Genomic DNA, 24,077 nt, shown 5'->3' with positions numbered 1-24,077 from the left:
TAAAGCCGTGCCAGGGGTCCTGCAATGACCTCAGCTAATTCCTTCAGAACTCTGGGGTGGAGATCGTCCAGACCAGCTGATTTGAATACATCCAGGCCCTCCAGAAGTTCCCTGACTAGATCCTCACTGACCCTTGGCCTAGGTGCACCTCCCTTGGGGCCTGAGGGGGGCCTGATCTGGTCCTTGCTCAGGAAAATGGAGGCAAAGAAGTCATTAAATAGGTTAGCTTTGTCGTCTGGTGTGACGACCAGATTTCCTAGCATGTCTTGCAGGAGCCCCACATTACCCCATACCTTCTTTTTGCCCCCTATGCATTTAAAAAGGATTGTCCTTGATCTGGGTAGCTAGTCCCAGTTCCATCTCCGCCTTGGCCTTCCTGTCTGCCCCCCTGCAGCCCTGAGCAACCGCAGTATAGTCCTCCCTGGTGATGGCCCCTCCCTTCCATTGGGTGTACACCTCCCTTTTAGCTAGAACACATTCATGTTGTCAGTTAACACTGCTCCTATGCCTATACCAGGACCCAGTCTCCACCACCACTGGGACTAGCAATCTCCATGCCATCAACCTTCCCAGTCCACTCCTGAGCTCAGGTCACTGTCTCCCATCCAGCCATACCTGGGCACTTCACTTCTTCTGAATACTCATGGGTATCTAGTCCCTCCTGGTCCCCCCTCCCCCCAGGTACTGCACCTTCTCCGGTCCTATCTCCACTCTATACCCAAGCTCTGGTCCTGCACCTGGGCCTCAGCCCACTCTGGCTCCACCTCTGCCCTGCTCCTGGCCCCAAGACCTCTCCAGCTCTGTCTCTTCCCTGCTCCTAGCCTGAGACTTCTCTGGCTCCTATCTCCACCCTGCTCCCAGGCCTGTTGAGACCACCTCTGCCCCTTGTCTCAATCCCTAAACCACCAGTCTCTACATCAACTCTAAGGCTAATTTCTCTTAAACCCTAGCCGTGCAGTCTCTCCGTCTGCTGTTTGCTCTGGAGCTCCTTCCAAGTCAGCAGCTTTTTATAGAATCAGTTTTGTCAGATCCAATAAATTTACTATATGTTCATAGCTTGTATAAGTATTTATATATGCTCAATTAATAAGATTTCCATTCTGGCATCTGTCCCCTTTCTTTCTACTGCTTTAACTGAGCAAGAAAACAAGTCCTCCAAAACTGCATTATTTAAGAGGGATGAAAAGATGTCAACTTAAATCCTAATTTTATAAATTTTATAAAGATTTGATTACTTAATGTAAGCAATGTGTTCTTTTAAGGTTCAAAAACAACTTAATTGCTAATTAAAATTAGTTTACTAACAAAAAATAAACCTCTATAAAAATGAATTAAGAGTTAAACTGCTAACTGTGCAGCTTAAAAAAACATGAATTTCAAATCAATAGGCACTGAAATATTAAGAACTGATTTAGCTGATGTTGATCAGCAACAGTTGGCATCTTGGGTTATTACAGAATAAACTATTCAGCACTGCAAAATCTAATTTTTAGATTGCCTTATCTCTGGTGCTTTAAGCACCTATTCTTCCTATATAATGCATGCATTGAGTGCCTGAGATCTAACTAACCAGTATGATGAGTGGAGAACTACTTAATAGCAGAACAGAGTGAAAAACTACTAGGTGCTAGCTAACAGGAAACACTAAAGGTAGGCTCGCTCTCAAATCCTACGTTTCTCTGTGTTTTGTGATGGATTATAGTCTCCTCCCTCCACTCAAGAACCATAATCCCGAAAAATAGGTGTTTATAGCTGAGTTTCAAAAACAGAGCCAGAATCGCACTTCTCTTTGGAAAGACCCAAGAGGTAGCAAAGGTTTAGTAGTTCCCCATTTTATGCAATAGCTACTGATTAGAGCACTCACCCAGGATGTAGGAGACTGGATTAATTCCTTCCCATACTTCAGGAATTCAAATCACTGAAACCCCTTTCTGGAGAACTTATTTCTGTGCTTATTGATCAAAACATGACTAACAAAATCAATATTCACCAATACTAATACAAGTAAGACGCACTGAAAAAAAAATCAGTGCTAAATCTTCAGCCTGATCAGAATTTTTGGACATTATACAGCAAGCTGAAGAGCCAGATCTGTGATCCAAAAATTAAATGATTTACACCATTATATAGGGCTGAAAATGGCCAAATCTGCTGGCAAGGTCACCGTCTTCTATAAATATTTGTTATATGCTCTTCCAACCTTTTCCCTTCTCAAAATTGAGAACCACTTATTATATTATTAAATGGAAACTGGCTAGAAGTTTATTTTTTTAGAATGGAACACTGCATTAAATAAATTGGCAAAGCTGATAGGTTTATGGTGGAAAGAAAAAGGAAAGTGTGAAAAAATTAGGACTATCCGAGATGGAAGAGACCCACAAAACAAGAACAGTATTCATAGAACTGGATGATCAAGTTCTAAAATTCCAAAGCAGTAGCTAAATTCCTTACATTTAATGGAAGTTTGACTGTAGTACCTTGAAACTGAGAAGCTGGTGAGATATAACAGACATAAAATGTACTACTAGTGGCAAAGTGGGAGCCATTGCCGGCCTCCCACCTGCCTCCGGGAATGCTGCCTGCCTGTCTCACCCGCCATGACTTGCTGGAAAATTAATACGCTGTTAAATAAGGCGGGAGGCTGCCCATTTTTCTTTGTACCCCGATAAAGGGGCGTCCGCGGCTCCATACCACCCCTACACTGTGGCCCAAGCCTTGCAGTTGGCATCCAGATGTTAACAGTCACACCAGCCCTACACCAGGCTCCAGAATCCTTCTGACAGGACCCTCCTTTGATTCCCCCGCTTCAGTGGCCTACGCCACCTTCATCCGGGCTGCCGAGCTCCTCATAGCTTGCTCCCCTCTTGGGCGTGGTCCATACATAAGCCCTGGCCTCACCTCAAAGACCAGGCGGGGTCCCAGGCCCATGACTCTGGGTGCCCCTCATGGTGGGCGCCTGGCCCTTTTGACCTTCTTGGTCCTGGACCCAGCATGGGTCAGTCGAGGGGGCACTCTACCGCCGGCCTCACTAGCCCCACACACACTCCGGGTCCCCCTTCCTGGATGTGGGAAGCTGGGGTACCTCACACCATGACTGGTGCCCCAGGGTCTCACCAGGGGACTCTCACTCCCCCCCTGGGGCAGCAGGTCGTGGTGCTACTACGGATGTTACATTTGACCCACACTCTGCCTCCCAGCAGTGGAAGGCTTACCGGGGTCAGGACTCGCCTCTCTCGCTCTGGGGCTGAGCCCCCATTCACTTGGCCCCTGGCCCAAACCTCGGCCTCAGGCGTCTGGACTTATCTGGGACCTACTCCCCTTGCTTGGGGCTCCACATCACCCCCCTCACTTAAGGCTACCAGATCTCCGCCCTTACTTGGGGCTGCCCCCTAGATCTTGGCCCCCTCACTTGGGGCTAGCACACCGCCCCTCACTTGGGGCTCCAGATCTCACCCCCCTTTGCTGGGGCTACCCCCCCACTGTGGTCCTAATTTCCACCCCCCTTCACTTGGGGCTCAGACTGCCCCCTCACCGAGGGCCACGGGGTTTGCTTCCCGGTGGGCTCAGGTGGCTGTAGCCATGCCTGGCCCCATTCTCCCTCTTGGGGTCTCGAACCCCTGCAGGGCTCAGGCAGCCACAGCTGTACCTGGCTCCAACTCTCCCTCACAGGGTCTTAAACCCCACCAGAGGGCTCAGGCAGCCACAGCCATACCTGGCCCCAACTCTCCCTTATGGGGTCTTGCACCCCTGCAGGGCTCAGGCGGTCTCAGCCGTACCTGGCCCCCACTCTCCTCCTCAGGGCTTGCACCCCCGCAACTACCTCTGATGGAATGCAAACCCACCCAGTTGTGGGGATGGGGTTAAGGCGCCCCGATCCACCTTTCACCAGGGTGGTAACTGGACTGGCATTTCCTGGGTGCTCCCATGCCACTGAGAGTCCCACTAGGCCACCCACTCCCGGCAGGGTGCAGTTTTAGGTCATACCCAGGACCAGGAGCCTTCTATCCATCCCCTACATCTCCTGCCTTACCTCCAGATGATAGCAGCAGCCCTGCAGCCAGGCAATGTTGTTGCTTGGCCTCCAGCAGCAAAACTGCCCAGTTTATACGGGCAGCCCTCGGTCCAAAATGGCTGCCCTCATCAGGCACCTGCCAGCAGCTACCTTCAGGCTCTTAAAGTGGCAGGCACTTACAGTGCCCTGCTACACTACTATAGAGGTAAAATATACTATATGGAGCAGTCTCTCTGTAGTACCTTGATACTGAGGAATCTTGAATACCCTACAGAGAACAGTTTAATAATACCTCTGTATTTGCAAATAATATATACTTACCACATTTCTAGGACTCTACATGTTCAAAACAGTGTTCTTTCCCCAGAAATTTCAAGGCAGTTACAAAATACTGACTAAGCACCACAACATCTAGGAAAGTTAGGTTACACACAGGAGTACTTTGTTCATTACTGAAAAACAGCTTCCTTCAAGGTAAAACCCAGTGGCTGTTTAAAAACTAGCTACACCAAGCAATACATTTTCCTTCTCTTTCAAAAAGATTCCTCTCTTTTGTTAATGTTTGTGAAGGTGTTTACATATATTCTAAAAAGATGCTGCAGGAAACACTAACGAATTCTGAAAAAGACTACAAACCTGCATCTCTCCTTTCTCACCAGGTTTTGCTGGCTTTGCAGCCTCAGTAGCAGAATTTTTCAAACTCTCTTTGCTGCAATGTAGCAGGACTTCAACCACATACAATGGGTCCAGTTCACCAGAATTAGGCTATTGTGAGTAAGGAGGAAAAAAAGTCAACAATAAATATCAAATTTTCAAATACTGGTAATAAGAGATATTAAAAAAGTAAGAAGCGCCGCCCTCAGACTGCAGAACAACTTTACCTGTTCAACACTTAGATACTTCAATTAATACTAATCACAAAGTATATTTATCTCACCAACAGACACATACACACACACAATACCTTTCTACCCAAGAACCTGTATGTCTTGTTACCAGGAAGCATTTGGGGTTAATATTGCCAAGATTAAAAAAGATTGGGGTATCTATTTTATTTGCAGGTTTCAATTTCCATATTGTTTCTTGCAATTGATACCTGAACAACTCTTTGCAGCATAACTGCACTTATTTGGATGGGAGGGGAGGAGGAAAAAGGAAAGGGTGGAATGGAAAGGAGGTAAATGTCCTTGTGGCAGCAAGGTAAGAACACATCTGACTGATTAGTACAACATAGTAGACACTCAAAATTGTATATAAACAGCTAGAATCTGAACAAGAATATAGATTTCTATGAAAAAAAGATATTAGGTATTTGGCTAGAACAAATATGCACCATTCTTGCTAAAATGCAGTCCTGAAGCAACTGGACATTTCTCATGACCTGGTGGTAAAACCAAATGCAAGAACCAAAACAGAAGCACCATTTTAACCTCCCATACCCAACTCCTCCTTTTTAATAGTGCTACTTATAGATTAATAAAAGATCTTACAGAAGACTATATATTGAGGCTCAGTTTAAAATATGCTGTTTTCCTTTTCATCGTAAATGATCCGGCGACAACAGGGCAGACCCTACAATGAGAGACTGCGGGACCTGAACCTGTTCAGCCTTCACAAGAGAGGGCTGAGGGGGGACCTGGTGACCGTCTATAAACTCACTAGGGGGGACAGGAAGGGTTTGGGAGAGACCTTGTTTCCCCTAGCACTCCCTGGCATAACAAGGAATAATGGTCACAAGTTGTCAGAAAATAGGTTTAGATTAGACATCCATAAGAACTACTTCACAGTCAGGGAGGCTAGGATCTGGAACCAACTTCCAAGGGAAGTGGTGCTGGCTCCTACCCTGTGGGTCTTTAAGAGGAGGCTTGATGCCTGCCTAGCTGGGATCACCTGAGCCCAGTTTTTTCTCCTGCCCAGGCAGGGGGTCGGACTTGAAGATCTACAAGGTCCCTTCCAGCCCTACTTCTATGATATGATTCTGTGATAAAAAATACATCAAGGGATTTTGCTTTATCAGCCCTTGCAGCAAAATGGAGCCAGAAAAAAATTAGAGGTTCTTAGAGCATTGTGTGCCACTGGCAAAATGAATAAACACATGGTTGTCCTGTTCCACGGTTAAGTCATTCCCCAGTAATTTAAATGATACATCTGAAATGAAATTCTCTGAATTCAGTTCTATTTTGTACAAAAGGTACTTAGAGTAGTTGTTTCAGTTTAGATACGTTGCCATCATCTGAATTACATTAAAAAAAATGAAATTTGTATACGACAAAATGGGACTTAGCCAAAAGTTTAGAAAAGTGTGGTGCTTACTTGAACTCAGAACTGACTAAGCACTTAAACATGTATTTGCTGCTTAAACTAAGTATGGTCTATGTTTACTTTATGTCTGAAAAGACATTAAAACTGGACACTTAGAACATCATGGAAAAAAAAATACTTACAAAAGTACCACTCTCTCAACAGTACTAAAAATAGGCAATGCCTACAAATGAACTAGTAGGATAAACTTAATTTTAATTAATATTAGCCATTAATGCTTAACTTAATGTTAAGCCTACATAACATTAAGTATGCTAAATACATTTATAAAACATTAATTTTTCCTATCTGGGAAACAGGGGTGGTGGGTGGGGGGGGACGGACAGACAGGGAAGCAGAGTATGAGAATTCTCATACTGTGCACTCAGCTGTGTTCAGTAACTTCTAAAAAACTGGAGGCTGTGAGGTATAAGGGATTCCACTGCATGGCTTTAGGGATATTTTGAAATACTCCAGCAGGGAGCTCTGTAGTAGGGCTGTGCAAAGCTTCAGTAGCTGATTCAATTCAGAGGAGATTCACCCCGATTAGGGGACCAAAATCTCCAAGTCTGAAACAAATCAGGAAACCAAGTAAAAGCTCCGAATCAATTTGAAGCATCTGAATCAATTCGGAAAAGCTTCGGAAAAAGATTTGCTGATTTGGAAATTCATCCATAGACTAAACAGGCAGCTGATAGCTGCCTCCAGCTGGCAAGTCTGTTAGGGTTGAGGGAGGGAAGGGACGTGGGGGAGGGAGGGATTGGGGCTGGGACAAGCTGCCCATCCAGGCCAGGGAGTGCATCACTCAGGGGAGTGGGGCAGGGGCGGGGGATGTGGGCGCGGCAGTAATGGGAGCAGGGGGCTATGCCCTGCTACCACCCGGAGCAAGCTGCTCCCGCATCACCCCCCAATCTCTGTGCCAGCTGGGTAAGCAGCAAGATGGCAGAGCCCCCATGGCTCCTCCTGCTGGGGCAGAGGCAGGCACAGCAGGAGAAGCCACAGGAGAAGCCCCCATGGCTGTCCTGCCTAACCCCAGCCTCCTGGCACCAAAAAAAAAGCCTTGCATTCACCAGCTGCAGCAGCAGCAGTGATTGGGGCCTCTAGACACTCGTGGTAGAGCCCCTCCACACAGCGCGGAGATTGCCTGCCCCCCGCCCCTCCAGCTAGCACCTGCGTGGCAGATGCCCCATGGCGTGGGTGCCACAAGCTGTCTGGGAACTGAGGCAGCTCCACATGTCAGCCAGAGCTGCCGGTTCGATTCCCCAGCTTTCTGATCATTCCCCCAGCTCTTGCCGGGGGGCACAGCCCCCAGATTTGCATGGGGTTTCAGCAGGCTGCTGCTGCCAGCTGGGGAAATAGTCCAGAACTGCCATCACCAGCTGGCAGCAGTAACCTACTGTCATCCCGCATCATCTGGGGGCCCGTTCCCCTGGGAAGAGCTGGGGGGAAAGATTGGGGAGCTGGGGAATTGAACTGGAAACTGGGGGAGTGTTCAGGTCCCTGAACAGTCCTAGATCCATTCCCCAGCCCCTGGCTTGATTTGCCTGGGAGCTGGGGCAGCTCCACATATCAGCCAGAGCCCAGCAGCATTCAGCCCCAGCTCCCAGGCAGTGTGCAGTGCCATGCCGAGCTGTGGTACACCTACGCCATGGGGCAGCTGTCATGTGGGTGCCAGGCGGCGGGGAGGAAGGGGTCATCCTGCTGCCCCCCCACTGTGTGGAGGGGCTCTGCCACAAGCGCTGAGGCCCCAACACCGCTGCTACTGCCAATGAGCGCAGCGCTTTTGTTTTGCTTTCAAGTGCTGGGACTAGGCTCGGGCTGGGTGGTTGATGGGGCTGGGAGGACAGCCATGGGGTCTTCTCCTGTGGCTCCCCCTGCCTGGGGAGAGGCAGGCACAGCCAGAGGAGCCACAGGAGAACCTGCAGCCACCCAGCTGTGCCTGCCTTTCCCCGGCTGATCCAAATCACTGAATCTCACTGAATCAGCACTGAATCTTCCAAAGCTGATTCAGCCAAATCAATTTAGGAGTGATCCAAATCTCCAAATTGAATCACTGTCCTCCAAATTGCCGGAAGACTGCCCTATTCACACAGGCCTACTTTGTAGCATGCCAAATTTGAAGCATGCCAGGATTTGGAATGTTTTAAACGTGTGTGTCCATGCTCTGACACTGTTGGAGACAAGACAAGAATACATAGACCACTTTATTCTGAACACAGAAGCATTCCACGGATTTGAAGTTCAGATTAGTAGAGAAATGACTTACAATTTTCTAAAACTTCAAAATGACCATGACACCCTGTTCAAGATCATCAACAAAAATCTTCACATGTAATATGAAGGTGTATTATAAATATAATGATTTGAGATAGGTAGGCTGGAGATTTTATAGAGATGATACTTTAGATGCAAATATTAATAAATTTTTAAAAGACAAGACATTGAAATCCATCTCACTATGCCTGAAGTCTCCAGAAATAAACAATGGGGTCATCTTAAATTCAAAGTCATCTTGGATTTAGGTAAATAGGCTATGATAAATCTGAGAAAAGTAATAGGATCTAAATGCAATTTCATCTAAGACAAACATCCATGAAAAGAAGTAGCACTTCTTTTAACTAGAACTATTAAATAAACTGTTATTTATTTAAAAAGTGCATTTGTCTCATCTTTGCCCAGAGACAAAAGTCCCTAAAGAAACTAGGTTTTTCCATACAGATGCTATGAGTTGCATAGTTTAAGTCTATTTGACAACTTTCAGTACTTATTATCATAGTTTCTACAACATTTGAAGGACTAACTTAGCAGCTGTCACAATAGCTTAAGTAAAAGCGCTTTTCCAAGTAAAACTTCCCCTTCCAGACTATACCAGAATTTTAAATCTTAGCATTAAAATCTAAGGAATCTGTATGAGATTGGGATAGGGCAGATGGGAGCATAAGATTACATAAAAGAAAAAAGGTGTGAGAGGTGGGAATAAACACCTCTAGCAACAAAGAAGCTGTCAACTCTACAGAAAGGGAGGGAAGGGGGATGCTTGTCAAATGGTTCATTAAAAAGCAGTAATAGTGTCCAAGGAGTATTTGGTTCCATTTTCCCAACTTGAAGGAAAAAAAATACTTCTCTAAATAACAGAAAATTATCATTCAACAGACAAATGTTTCAAAGAGGGTTTGCTTCTGCAGACACAAAATACTGTTGCTTCTATTGTTACTATATTTATTTATGGAAAGATCCTATTAAGGACTGAAGTCCACTATACCTGAGATACTCATCCATACAGAGACAGAAGTCAGACCCTGATGTTCACCTGCCATGGTTACAGGACACCTACAACATATGCAGATATTCCAATATGCAAAGATTTTTTTGAAAACTTATTTTTAGTTCAACGACTAGAATCTGGCTGTAAAAAACATTTATAGATAGAAGTTCAGTACGTAATAGCTGTGCAAAGACCAGGTGCAAAAAAAAAATAAAAAAAGTTAAAAAGTGGGGCAGGAAAGCAAATTTTTCATTTACAGCTTAGCTTCATGATAGTTATACTTGACAAGGCAGGGAAAAACAGAAACATTTTGGAGCCCCATGCAACTTGTAGAAGAATCTGGAAGAAAATATCACATCTGTTCTGCATTTCTGGTCTCTCTCCTGCTTTCTTGCCTCTTCCAAAGTAAGACCAACAAGGAAAAAAGGTCCAGTGGTAACACTCTTTGGCTAGGATACAGGATATCCAGATTTAATACCCTTCTTGGCTGTGAACTTTCCATGTAGCTGTAAGGCAAGTTAAATTCTGCTCTTGTCCCTGTCTGTAAAATAATTAATTTCTTACTTCACAGGGATTTTATTATGAACACATTTGTACATAGATACTATATCATCTTTCCTTCTTGTGGGTAGCTAAGAAGACAGCTATAAGGGACTGTGTCTCTCAGCAGGTAATTCAAGTAGCCAGAAAATCTGGTGAAGTTCAACACACTATCTCCATGTGCTGTGTAACTCTTTGCCAGGACACAAGGCACTTAATCAACTGAGTGTAGCCAAAAATAAAGGTTGGGGATCAAGGGCTGTCACCTCAATCTCCAAGGATATTTTTCTGCCTGGAAGATCTAAAAAGGCCTGGACTATTCACAGCTTTTTGCCAAAAAGACAAAACTTTTATCGTTGTGGAAAAAGCCCCCTGCAAATTTTGGGTTTTCTTGGACAAGGATGGAAAAATGGTAGCGTATTCATTTACCTTAACATTTGATTTCTTTGAGAAGTTAACAACCACTCCCCAACCAAAGTCGTCATCTTCATTTTTTACCTGAAAAAATTTAAAAAAAGTACAGAGAAGTACATTGTGGAAAGTATTTATTACCAAGATATCCTAGAAGCAAATCTTAAAACACTTGACACTAAAAGATGAAAGTAGTACAAGTAATGTCAAGGCTCCTGTTCAACTGGAATAAACCAAGTTTTTGTTGGAGAATCAGCTAGTAAATACAAACAAATCTTACAAGCCTGGTAGAGAGAGGATAATAAAAGGAAAGCAATGTACCTTTACCAGCCTTCCGGGCTGTAAAAATGGCAAACAGTACTTTGGCTTGTGAATATATTCTTCAATCTCTTTACTAAGTTTAGCAAGCTGCTGTCGGATTTTATAATATATGACCACGCTGTCCTCATTTGGAATTTCAATTTTGTTATACTGATCTTCCAACTTATTCACCTCTGCAAATATAAGAGACTTCTAGTCAATCTTGTAGAAGCAAACATTTGAGAAGTATCATGAGCTTAATATTAAAGCAGACTCTTTTAAAACTTACAATTAAAAAATCTTCAGGCTCACTTCCATTACTGACTTTCTAACTATTTACAATCAACCCTTTTGGAAACCTTAGAGAGTTACCAAATTGTCCACTGAGATTTATAATCCAAATACTCCAAATAGTTACAGATCCATAAGTCACATGTATATATGCAAGCTTTATGAAAACAGAGGAATTTAGATATTAATTTCCTTGAAAACACTGGCATATGCACAGGTCCCAACAGCCAAACACATTTGACTCTTTGTAAATGCAAAGCAGTCTCTTCTATGCCTATATATGGAAGGCAGCCAATAGCACAGAACAGGACATGGGACAGAGTCAAGATAGGTTTTCCTCCCATCTCTACTAGGCTTACTGTGACTGTGACACTTACCTTCTCTGCGCCTCATTCCCCAACCTCTTTTGTAAAGTACATTGAGATTTACAAGCTTGGGCTGCAGAACACTGAGAAATCCATGGGACTATAGCAAGTTTTAGGTTTAAGGACTCAGGGTCCATATAGATACTGGAAGCCCTTTATGTTGCCATGGGAAATCAGTTACTGAGAACTTCAGGCTCATCCAGTGAAGATGAGAACAAAGATGGTATTTCCAAGTCACCATCTAGGAGAAGTTAATTCTCTTCTAAGCTCTCATGTTGAAAGGACAAATGTAGCAAATTTAACTGTTTCCAGAAGATCCCTGGAGATCTCTGGAATTGGATACTTTTGTTGAAGTCTGACAGAGTACAAGCAAGATTATAAACAGATCAAATATGTCAAACATGAAGCTAAATCTTTTTTGATGACAGCAGACTAGGGATAAAGGCCCTTGGTAATGAAGGTTTAATCTCTTTGATGGGAAAATTTTCTCTGGCACCAAAGGCTATAGTGAAACAACAAAGAAAGGACCCCTGCTAGAGTTAATGAAAGAATCACCAAGTAGTTCTCATTTATGTTAATGGAGATAAACACATAGATTCCCCACTTTTCCCATTAAGATGAATCCATAGACGTCAACGTCCAAAATGCTAACAGAGAAATAATTACACTGATACTGCATGAGAGCCAGGAAATTGACAGACACATTTCCTTTGCTTCCCCTTCCAAGCAGGGGACAAAGAACCCCAATGCAAATAAGCCAAAGTCAGAGTTTTGAGCCAGCCTTAGAGCCAATCTGATCAAGACTCCTCAACCCCTAATGCCAATACTGCAAACCACTTACAACAGACAGGAGTTTGGAATGGATTTGTTCCTTAATATCAGCTATACTGAACTAGGTCACTGATCTCAAGGCCATCTACATTGAGTAGATCTGTGATCTATAGATACCTCACTAAAAGTGATGATACCTACTCCTAGTACTACCAGGACACAGAATCGGACTTGATGACCTATTGAGGTCCCTTTCAACCCTAACATCTATGAATTTCTTGCACCCGGAGAACTTCTTAATTTTTAGTTTGAGATAGGTCACCCCAGTCTTGTTGCTTGAACAACAGCCTGGACTGTACTCTCTACCCCAGGCAACAATGCACAGCTGGTCAAGAAATGTTTCTCTCCTCCCTCTTAAAGGTAAAAGTCTACTACAGATCACCCATTCTGGAGCAGTTTATATAGCTATTGTTCTGAACAATTAAACAGTCATCCGAAGGACAGGGCCCGGTGAAAATGAAGGAATTTAGTACTGGATGGAACAACAATAGGGCAGGACAGTGACAGTCCATCAATTGTTGGAACATCTTGGGGACACATTTTAAAAGATGGAGGAAAGTTACTAGAGAATCAGCTACTCTGGAAGCATCTCCCAAGAAGAAAGTCTAAGGGATAAAGGAGCGCAGGAAAACTGGCAGTTACTATAGTAAGAGGACGATAACTGGGCTTACAGTGGATTAAGCTTACGTAAGTCAACAATATGATGCTGTTGCAAAAAAGCAAACTTTATGGGGTACATTAACAAAACTACCGTATGTAAGATGCAGGAGATAGTCATTTTACTCTATGCTAGTGATGTTTCAGCTAGAGTACTGCATCCAGTTTTATGCAAAGAAAGATGTGGACAATTGGAGGAGGACAAACAAGAATGATTAGAAGTTTAGAAAATATGGCTTATGCAAAACAGTTGAAGAAACTGGGCTTATTTAGTCTGGAAAAGAGAAAACAGAGGGAGGACATGATGGCAGTCTTCAAATACGTAAAGATTTCTATAAACAGAATAGTGATATAATTTCAAATTGCTGCAAAAAAAGATTTAGGCTCACTGTTATGAAAACAAAACAAAAACAAAACCATCTAAGTACAAGAATACAAAAAACCTGGCACAGGCTATCTTGGGAGGCTGAAACTTCTTTTGGAAGTTTTTGAGAAGGTTAGACAAACATCTGGTATATATGACCATGCCTCAGTGCAAGAAAATGGATTAGTTGATCTCCTGAGATCCATTCCAATCCAGCAAAATGGAATCTAAATCAACTGTGGTATCCCATTTACTTATTTTAGAAATCTAAGATTTCAGCAATTACAAACACATCATATTAACAGAAAACGGTTCTAGATTATGAACCATCATGGAATTTTATTTTTTTTTAAACACATTAAAAAAGAAAGAGATTCGCCAAACAGGCTGAATATCCTTTCTAATCCTGGCTATTGTAGATTCACTTCCTCCTCAACTGCCCATATTAACCACACAAATCAAGCTGCAGTCCCAACTGTAAGCCATGTGCCTGCTTATATTATACTAGTGATATTAAAATATGACACAGCCCAACAAGTAACTTGAAAGATTCTTCCTTCTCTCAGCTACCCAACCTTCCTATTGCAGGCTATTTTTGAATGTATATAAGCAGCAAGGACAGCACACACTGGTGTATTTTGTCATTTAGCTATCACGTTTTTAGAGAACATTGCTTATAATAGAAATTTACGGACTGTTTTGAACCTCTGGCCTAAATGAATCCTACTGTATTTTGTAAGATTCATTGCGATTGCGACACCCACATAATTTTAAATCAGAGCTTGGTACCTGGTATATAATTTCTCAGAAATACCAAGAATGCTCTCTGGCTGAGTTTTTTTGCAGTAATACTATGGAAAAAAAGAGTTGGGTATGTCCACAGGTACAAACTGTTCTGAGAAATGCACGCTATATGCAACTGCAGAATTAAATGCGAACCCTGAAATTCAACACAATGTAAAGGGGTGCCAAAAATGGGGATTTATTATTCTCCCCCTCTCTCTGTAAGACAGTTGAGCAGATGCAGTTCATTCTTCACTGCCAGGTGAAGTAGATGCATCTGCTGTGTTTCTGGGATTTTGCTGAATATAAAGCTGTAAAGCTATCAAAAATTAGCTGACAAAGCATTTTCAAAATTGATGCGTGTGGTGGTAGGAGAGGGAGAAACTGATCTTCAGAAATATATAGCTGAAAGCAGTCATTGTGGCTCACAAATCTGGCAACTCCAGAGAGCAAAAACAAGGATCTGGCTTTTGCTTTGTATCTGAACATTTCCAAGCTGACAGGTTAATTATATTCTGTTCTTTTCTGTTGCTTCAGGCCAGTTGTTCTCTATCTTTTTTTTAGATTCAAGGTATCCCTCAATGACTTTCATGAATTTAGCAGCATCCCATTTTAAAAATGAATGCATTTATTTCTGTACAAAATTGCTTATATATTCATCTCTCTCAATCTATTTACACACTACATATGTTCATGTGTGTGTGATATACATTGTATATGTGTATCTGTCTGTTTCTCATACACAGACTCATCTGTTATGCCACAGAGAGCCAGTGCCTGCCCTAGAACATTGGGAGTGCAGCGGGCAGCAGGTATCTCCTTCACCAAACCTGCTCTAGGACTCAGGGATTAGAGCTTGGGGTCCCATGGGGTTCATGAGACAGGGAAATGGCACAGCTGAATTGGAGGCAGTTTTGGCATGACTGAGCTACAGAGCAAGAAAAATCAGGGTTGTATCGCAGCCTCTGCCAGTGCCTGCTGTTCCAGGGCAAGCCCAGGAGGGTTCCTCTGCTTTCCAGGGCAAATGACACCTGTTCCTTGCCTGCTAGGCAGCCCAGTTGGCACTTGAGAGCACAGCTAAACCAGCATGCTCAGGGAAGTTCTGGGGCCCTAGGCCCAGCTGGAGCAAATGGCACTGGAGTCTGGAGTAGCGCTGCCATACCCAAGCTGAGGCAAGCAGGGGCAGGGGCAGCACTTAGTTTCATAGTTGGTAGGTTCGGAAGGGACATAAGCAGATCACACAGTCTGACCCCCTGCCATAGGCAGGAAAGGATGCTGGGGTCAAAAGACCCCGGCTAGGTGACTGTCTAGGTCTCCTTCTGATGACCCCCAGGGTAGAAGCCAGCACCACTTCCCTTGGAAGTTGGTTCTAGCTTCTAGCCACCCTGAATGTGAAGTAGGGCCTCCTGATGTCTAGCCTGAATCTACTCTCAGTCAACTTATGGCTGTTATTCCTTGTTACTCCTGGTAGTGCTTGGGGGAACAGGGACTCTCCCACAGCCTGGGGTCCCCCTTGGCAAGTTTATAGGTAGACACCAGATCCCCTCTCAGCCTTCTTTTGTGGAGGCTGAACAGGTTCAGGTCCCGTAGCCTCTCCTCATAGGGCCTACCCTGCTGCCCCTTGCTCATGCAAGTGGATGCAAGGTATGCTGTCCAACATTCACTCCCAGAGATGTAACTAGTAGGGCTTGTGCCCCGAAACAGTGTTTCTCAACCCTGGCAGGCACACTCATTTCCTCCTCTGGGTCCCTTCCACCTACTGTGGAACTGGTCCAGCTTTGTCTGTCTTCTCTGCCATGCTCCATCCATTTCTCTGCACATCCTTTGCAACACCCAAGCTGTCAACTGGGCATTCCCTGACCTGTGCCAAAGGCTGGTCTTACAACTCCTACAGTAAGACACACAAACCAGGAAGAGGGGACCCCTAAGGGTTGTGAGAGTACCTCCCAGATTTGGGAAACGCTGGCCCAGGGCACAAGCAGGCAGAGGGAGCCTTGGGGTACCCCCTATAAGTCAGCACCATGGGCCTATAACCTCTTTGCCTTTCTCTGCTACATCACCTCCTGTCAGGCTGGGCTGTAGTAGGGAACCTCCTCCTATGGTAGCCACTTCCAGGTGCTGGCGCACTTTAATTTGCAAGGCACAGCATGCCTGAAAGGGTCTTTTAGCACACTGGATAAAAATATGTGATTTAGACACTACATGCTTTGGTTTTAATTCAGACACTGATTTAAACTTGATAGCTGATATCAGTATTTTTATCCAGGTTTTTAAATATGAAACAAAGAACCATGAGATGTACTTGTCTGTGTCTCTCCGGAGCCCCAGGAGTCTTATCTATTGTTTGGTCCTCTTCCAACACATTTATGACATATCTGTCTTAGTTAGAGGAGAATGGACCCTCCCTAGACAATCAATATTGCTCAACACGGCTCAGATGTTAATTATAGAACAGAAAAAGGAACCTCTCCCTGCAAACTAAGAAAAGCCCTCCCAACAAGTCCCTCCCCCGCCAACAAACTCCTAAGTGTTCCAGGGACTTTGTTGATGGGGAAAGAGAATTTCACAGTTGGACTTTCATTATAAACATTACAGTATTTTAACTAACTGTACAGTTAAAACAAACTTTATACAAATCATCATGAAGCTGTGTATAACACAATAATACTTACTCTCTACTACTCCTGGAATAGCTCTGTAGTGTTGAAATTGATAAAAGGATTTTTCTAACATGTATTCAGGATTAATCTCCTCTACTCGCAACAAGTTCAATACCATGTTGTACGTCAAATGAAAAGCACTGTTTAGAGGATCCGCTGAACCCTAAAAAAAACCCCAAAACCCCACCCAACGTAATATTAGTCACCAAACAAGAAAAATAATATACGACTAGGTGTTTCACAGGAAAGATTTTTACCCTAATGCTTAACATAACTGATTTGGAAGAAAACTTTATAAATTCTCTAATATATGTTAAACCTCGTATTTGATCTTAACTAACAGAATTTGCCAAGACATGTAAAACACACCCAAGGAATGTACATTATCCCCGAGGCAGGCAAGTGATGGTAAGACAGCAGGAGGTAGATCTAATATGTAAACTCCCTAAAACTCAGAAGAATGATTTATCTGTATGAAAAGTTATACCACATTTCCTTTTTTTTAAAAAATTATGCATATACCCTTTTCCCCTATTTTCACTACACATTCGTAACTATTTATCTTAAGCCTGAACCAGACACTGCATTGTATAGTCAGTTATGATACTAGGCATCATATTAGGCTTGCAAGAATTAATTTCTGTAATGAAGGACAGGACCTTTTAGATCCAAGACACATTTGTGCTATGTGGAATGCCTGTAAATGAGTAGCTAGAAGCTATATTTGCTTATATACCTACACGTCAACCTCTATACAACTGAAATAAGAGGTTACTTGACCTGACACTGACCTATCTGAGAAAGAAAGAGATAATAAACAAACAAACAAACAAACAAAAATACTAGACCAGGGTGCCAACTGTACAGTCTATGGATGGGATGCAGCCCACAGAGGTGGATCATCCAGCCAATGGGGCTTCTCACTGTGGCTGCTAAAGCCACTCTGGGCACCACCAGCACCCAGAAGGTTAATGCTAGGGCTGCTCACCTCTGCTGTTCCTGTCACTCAATTTAAGGTTTTTGATAGCCACTGATGATGAAAATTGGCAGTCAGCAAGAGGAAAAGGAATGAAGGTAAGCAGCAGTGGTGTTAAGCCCTTGGGAGCTGGCTGCGTTGACTGGTTCTGGCTGCTGCAGCGAGAAGCCCTGGCCAGATGATCCACCCCGATCTGCTGACAGAGAAGATGGCTCGCCATCTTCTTTCTGTTTGATGCTGCTGCAGTAGAGGACTATATACAGGACAACTTATAAACAATATTTCTGAAAGAAAAAAAAACACATTTTCTCCAAAAATATTCTACTCCATACTATACCACTATATATTTCTATCCACCACTTTGCTTTCCATCATGGTTCATTTTTGGAAGTTAAAACTAGAAAGCTTACATACAGGTCTGATTTGCATTCACCATTAGAGTGAATCCAAGTCATGCAACATTTTCTACCACTTAGTGTTTCAAGCTATTATGAATTTTTAAAACCAAAAAGCACAGGTGCTGTAGGAAATGAAACAGGCCAACTGAGTATGTACCTCTCCATTCCAACTAGCCATTCTTGTAACATAAATCTAAACTTCTTACACACTTCAAGAAACTTAGCAGCACAGAGTAATTCAGAACACATCACAGAACAGTTTAAGTTATTCTTTGGCAACTTTGTGGTAGCTGTTTAATATGTTCTGTTCCCATCCCATGATAAGTGAAAGATAAGATGAACCAACTTAAACCTGAATGAAACTTACTGCAGAGCAGCTGATAAACAGTAAATCTTTTCATCTCTTTTAACTTGGTACAATTTGTTTGCTGTACTCCAAGATACGGTCTATTTACAGTTAAAAATGAAACTCTTCTCTTCCCAATAAGATTTAATTGCTGGAAAAAGTTAAATGTTACTCAAATAATTCCCATCAATCCAACTAAATTAAAGGAAGTTAATTTAAACATTCACATCAATAAAGCCCTGGAACTGTATATTTTATCACTGCTAATACACCTCTGCAGATTCCTTCACTCCACTATTCTTCATATTTCACCGACAATACATAGCACCATTTCCTCTAAACTCTTTGCTTCCCACCCACCTTGTTTTTCTAAATTACCTACTTCATATAGACTAAAACAGAGGTCAGTGTTCAGCAGCAGGGGGCTGCTTTAAGGAAGTTTACCTACTTTAATGAAACACAGGTTACTGCCCACCCCATCCAGAAGTGCAGTCACCACTCTACTGTCCAGTGCTGCTGCTTTTCCCTGCTGACTGGGTGAAGAAGCCCCCTTGTCCTTCCCCAAGACACTGCAAAAGGCCTCCACCATTAAAGCCCCCTGGCCCTGCAGGCTAGACCCAGCCTGCAGGCCATGTATTGCCAACTGCTGGACAATACTTTTTTAATTTGTGTAACTGCAGAGTCTATAATGTGTCACCGTACAAAAAAGTAGGAAATTAGTAGGGCTGTGCAAAGCTTCAGTAGCCGATTCGATTTGGAGGAGATTCATCTCATTTCGGGGACCAAATCTCTGAATCCAGATTTAATTGGGAGACCAATTAAAAGCTCTGAATTGATCTGAAGCCTCCAAATAGATTCAGAAAAGTTTCAGAAAAGATTCAGCTGCTTTGGAGATTCGGCCATAGACTGAACAGGCACCTGACACAGCTGCCTCTAGCTGATAAGTCTGTTGAGGTTGGGGGAGGTAAGGGGTGTGGGGGAGGGACTGGGGATGGGACAAGCTGCCCAGTTGTGGCGGGGACACACATTATTCAGGGAGGGGGGTAGAGGGGTGCGGGATGCAGGCACAGCAGCACTCAGAGCAGGGGCTCTGCCCTGGTGCCACTTGTCCAGTTGGGGTGGGGGGATGCAAGCACGACTTCCTCCAGGCAGAAAGGGGCAAGTGGCAGCAGGGCATAGCCCCTGCTCCTAGTGCTACTGTGCCTATATCCCACACCAGCTGGCACATGGCAGCAGAGCAGAGTCTCTGTTCCCAGTGCTGATGCGGATGCAGCAGCGGTGGGAGTGGGGGCTTTGCTCTGCTACTGCTTGGAACAAGCCGTGCCTGCATTAGACCTCCCCTGCACCAGCTGGGCAAGTGGCAGCAGGGCATAGCCCCCACAGCTCCCCCCACCAGGTCAGAGGCAAGTACAGCCAGAGGAGCCGTAGGAGAAGACCCTATGGCTGTCCTGCCTGGCCCATCACTTGCCTGGCCCCAGCCTAGTCCCAGAAATTAAAAAAAAGAAAAAAAAAAAAAGAAGAAGAAAAAAAGGACCACATTCACCAGCTACAACAGAAATGCCAGTCATTGCTGAGGGCAGAGCCCACCACTCCCACTCCCAGCATGGGGCAGAGGAGATTCCCCCCCCCCCGCGCAGCAGTTGCCCCATGGTGTGGGTGCAACATGGCTGGCAGGGTGCTGTGCGTTGTCTGGGAGCTGGAGCCGCTGGGGCTGAGCGGTGCTAGGCTTTGGGTCACTGCTGGAGCCACCCCAGCTCCCAGACAGCATGCAATGCGCCCTGCCTAGCCACGCTACCCTTGCGTAATGCGATAGCTGCCACATAGGTGCTAAGCAGGAGGTGGGGGGAGGTAATCCCTGCTGCCCCAGGTTGGCTCTGCTACAAACCCTTAGAGGCCCTAATCCCTGCTCCCAGAGCCCATGAGTGCGGGCCTTTTTTTTTTTTTTTTTTTTTTAAAGTGTCAGGAGTAGGCTGAGGCTGGGCAGGGGATGGGGCCAGGCAGGGCAGCCATGGGGACTTCTCCTGCAGCTCCCTACTGCCCAGGTAGAGGCAGGCACAGCCAGAGGACCCACAGGAGAACCTGCAGTCGCCTGGCTGTGCCCACCCCTCCCTGGGTGGTCCGAATATTGGATTCTGATTTGGCCAAATTGAATGGGGACAGTGATTCGAATCACCAAATGCAATCACTGTCCTCCAAATCGATGAATCCAAATAAAAATTGAACGCTAGAAGGGAGGAACAGGCTGCAATCGGACCTAGACAGGTTACAAGGGTGGGCGGATGAGAATAGGATGGGATTCAACACCGACAAGTGCAAAGTGATGCACCTGGGGACAAACAACCGGCACCACACGTACAGGTTGGGGAACTCCCCTCTTGCCAGCACAGAGGCAGAAAAGGATTTTGGAGTCATCATTGATGCCAAGATGAATACGTGCCCAGTTCAGCCGGTGGTAGCAATTGCGTGTAACAGCTCTACACAAATGCGCGACCGGCTGTTTCTTTCTCTTTCCTCACCTTGCACAACATGACGTCACCTGGGGTGTTGGAATATACGAACCGTGGCGCTATGACATATCAATGTTATGCTTCTGAAAATATCTTTCTTTCTTTCCTGGCAACTCGCTCTGGACTGGTGACCAGTGGCTCACGGACTGACACTAGTCCATGGACCACCATTTCGAGAAGCACTGCTCTAACTGATCTTTTACACTCATTTTTTTTTAATTAATTTCCTTTGTAAGGTATTATTTTACTTGCATACTTTTCAGGACCATACAGGGTAGTGCATTAAATTTTACCTTTTGGGGATCAAATTGGAAAGTATACATGAGGGAAATTGACTACTATGTTTTTAAAAGTACTGCCTTTTAGAGCATGAAGTATGAGCTGAAAAAATCTGTAGTGCACTAAGCAAGTGCTTTGAGAGGTGTTATTTCAACTAGACATACATGTCAATAGGTTTATAATTCTGTCTAAACACCTTGACCTCTGATGAAATAAAGCATAACTCTCAGATTGAAAGATAGGTTTTATATGGGTACACAAAGCAAATGAGATGCTTTCAGTCTCTTTCTCCCTTCCCCAAAACTGGGACAGCTTCATTTTATTGACTGTATGCTGTGCATTAAAATTACATTTAAATGGTGCAGTTCAGCTCATTTCAGAAAGTTAATCAAGAAAAACAACCAAGATCAATTCAGCAAAGTATTTAGGGATTTGCTAATCAGGACCTTAATGCTGTTATTCCAAAACCAGATCATTTAACATTGGATACATGCTAATATTAAACTTAAACAGTAATAGTATGCAACAATTAATTTAACATGGTCCTTTTTAGAGCCTCAAAAGAGCTGACATCTAAAATTTTGCATTCAAAAGATCACATGTAAAAGAGAAAAGTTATTGCATCTAAAACTGCTAAACATTTTGTGTATTACGACACACAAATTTTTTACTTTTCATTCCATCCAGGAAGAGCACACACCAACTTCTGAAACTTCCTTAGCCTGACAAAGGGTTTTTGAACCCAAAAGCTTGCTTAAAAATCGTTCTCCAGCTATTTAGTTGGTCTAATAAAAGCTATCAGATTCACCCAAAGAACCTTGTCTGCCTATGTCCTTAGACCAATATGGCTACAACCTACACCTATGTATTATGTTCAGCATTCATTTTATCATGTTCAGCACAAACATTTTATCTCATGTATCATTTTCTCTCATACAGCCACACCAGACATTTATTGATTTAAATCAGAAGTAGGTGGGCCCCTTAATGAGTTCAAAACATTTGCTATGAACCCCAAAAGATAGGCACTTAAAAAGCCTTTCAAAACGCAGCATTGCTTATTGCCATTTCATGGGAGAAATAGCCTACCCTCAGTCACAAGACAAGAAAAGTTTATGTAACAAGGTTTTTGGACCATATTTGGGTGAAGACAGCATATATAACCAATAAGGAACAATTTAAAACACAAGCAAGTAAAATCTGTCAATATTCTCCCTTCTGAACCTAAACAGTCATTTTATTTTATTAACAATAAACTGGGACCAGGTTGCACTGGTACCTATACAGTTTTCCTTTAGGGGACATATTAGCTTTGTGATGTGCAGAGCAAGGTACACTTCTCAAATTAGAATATAAACCATATACTTAAAATTAACTAACTATATTGAAGTCTATGACAATGGTTGCCACCATGAGAGACAAGTCAACATGCACAATATCAAAAGCATGAAAGTCCAGAGTCAAGAAACTGCAAGCTCTAAAAGCTCTAAAGTGAAGAGGGAAGCTGAAGCTCTTACAAATATCTCCTTTCTGAAGTGGCAAATAGAACCAAAGGGCTGAAGATCCACAATGTCAGTGCCATTAAATAAGTAATGCGGACATGCTGTTGTGGATTCACACTGCCCACAACATGTCCCATCTTCTGTTCTAAACACTACTCTTACATTGTAGCAAAGAAATGATAAGTAGCATAGTGAATGGCTGCTGGCTTTAATAAAACTTATTGCTCATTCACACTAAGTTTCTGTCCCCTGTTGTTATCTGTCCACCTAGAATTCCAAGATAAGCAACTACACCAAGAACAAACGGAGACTCTCTCTCTCTCTTATAATCCCTTAGAGATAGGAAACAAGGCAACCAAAAGCTCTACATCAAATTTGCTGCCCTGCTCAGAGAATAAAATACCACTTTTGTCTTACATCATTAAAGATTTAACTTTGTTCTAACTTGGCAATAATGTGTACCATGTAAAAGAAATTACTTCATCTGTAACAAATAAACCTGAATTAAAACCAAACCAAACCAAACAAAACCAAACCCAACACAAACATAAGACAAGGAAACAAATCACAGTACTAGCACTAGGAGTAGAAAATGTTAAAATGCATCAAGCACCTCCCACATTTGCTTTATAGGCTTTTTCAAATTATTATGGGTTGTTGCGGGGAGTAATTTTTTGGACAGAGAGATATAAAACAGCTTTGTATTTAATCTACAGTTTTGGAACAACATTTGAAATGGCAATAATTTGAGTTTTATGATTAATAACCAGTGTTTTATGATTTGAAGACAAAGTCCTGCATTTTAATTCATGCATTACTTAGAAACAACTAGAAAGCGCATATGAATGAACAAGTGAATCATGTTCTGGCAAGAAACATATGTAGTTTCTTTTCTCTCTCTCTCTCTCTCTCTCAAGTGCTCTTATCTTCAAGTTTGGGAATTTTCTGTTTTACCTCCACTATTTGGGGGACAGCCTTACACTCCCCCTAGATCCTAGATCAGAAGTGACTAAAGAACCAGACAAATAAAACTTTTTTTTTAACTGATCATTGTATAACTGATTCAAAATAACATACTATCTCTATGCTAAATTAAATGGAATGGCTGAGAGACACAATACAGTCCTGTTTAAATAATCCTGACATGCAAATTTTAAGAATAGAAAAATATTTCTAATTAAAAAAATATCAAGCTACCATTTATGATAGATTCTTGAAACACTGAATTAATTATTATGCCCCTATTTGTAGGGCTGCTCATGACAGCTTGGTTGCAGGCACAAGCTTAA

The 24,077-nt window shown here is 43.2% G+C and overlaps 1 protein-coding gene and 1 long non-coding RNA gene across 2 annotated transcripts in view; both read right to left on the bottom strand.

Moving 5' to 3' along the window:
- Nucleotides 1–3,485, bottom strand: part of LOC109307913 — an 11,184-nt gene extending 7,699 nt beyond the window's left edge. Inside the window, exons 1-2 of the long non-coding RNA XR_002100400.1 lie at nucleotides 3,410–3,485; nucleotides 874–889 (exon numbers count right to left, since the gene is read on the bottom strand). This is a non-coding gene — a long non-coding RNA (uncharacterized LOC109307913). The remainder of the gene's footprint in view (nucleotides 1–873; nucleotides 890–3,409) is intronic.
- Nucleotides 1–24,077, bottom strand: part of SKIV2L2 (Ski2 like RNA helicase 2) — a 92,268-nt gene that overhangs the window by 28,741 nt on the left and 39,450 nt on the right. Inside the window, exons 16-19 of the mRNA XM_019532066.1 lie at nucleotides 16,793–16,943; nucleotides 10,851–11,023; nucleotides 10,548–10,616; nucleotides 4,649–4,777 (exon numbers count right to left, since the gene is read on the bottom strand). Of these exons, the coding sequence (XP_019387611.1) occupies nucleotides 4,649–4,777; nucleotides 10,548–10,616; nucleotides 10,851–11,023; nucleotides 16,793–16,943 (522 nt within the window). The remainder of the gene's footprint in view (nucleotides 1–4,648; nucleotides 4,778–10,547; nucleotides 10,617–10,850; nucleotides 11,024–16,792; nucleotides 16,944–24,077) is intronic.

The sequence above is a fragment of the Crocodylus porosus genome, unplaced genomic scaffold, assembly GCF_001723895.1.
Source record: "Crocodylus porosus isolate Cpor-Errol unplaced genomic scaffold, CroPor_comp1, whole genome shotgun sequence".
Classification (NCBI taxonomy): Eukaryota; Metazoa; Chordata; order Crocodylia; family Crocodylidae; genus Crocodylus; species Crocodylus porosus.
Note: the sequence above shows the minus strand (reverse complement) of the source record. Positions and strands in the feature narration are given on the sequence as shown.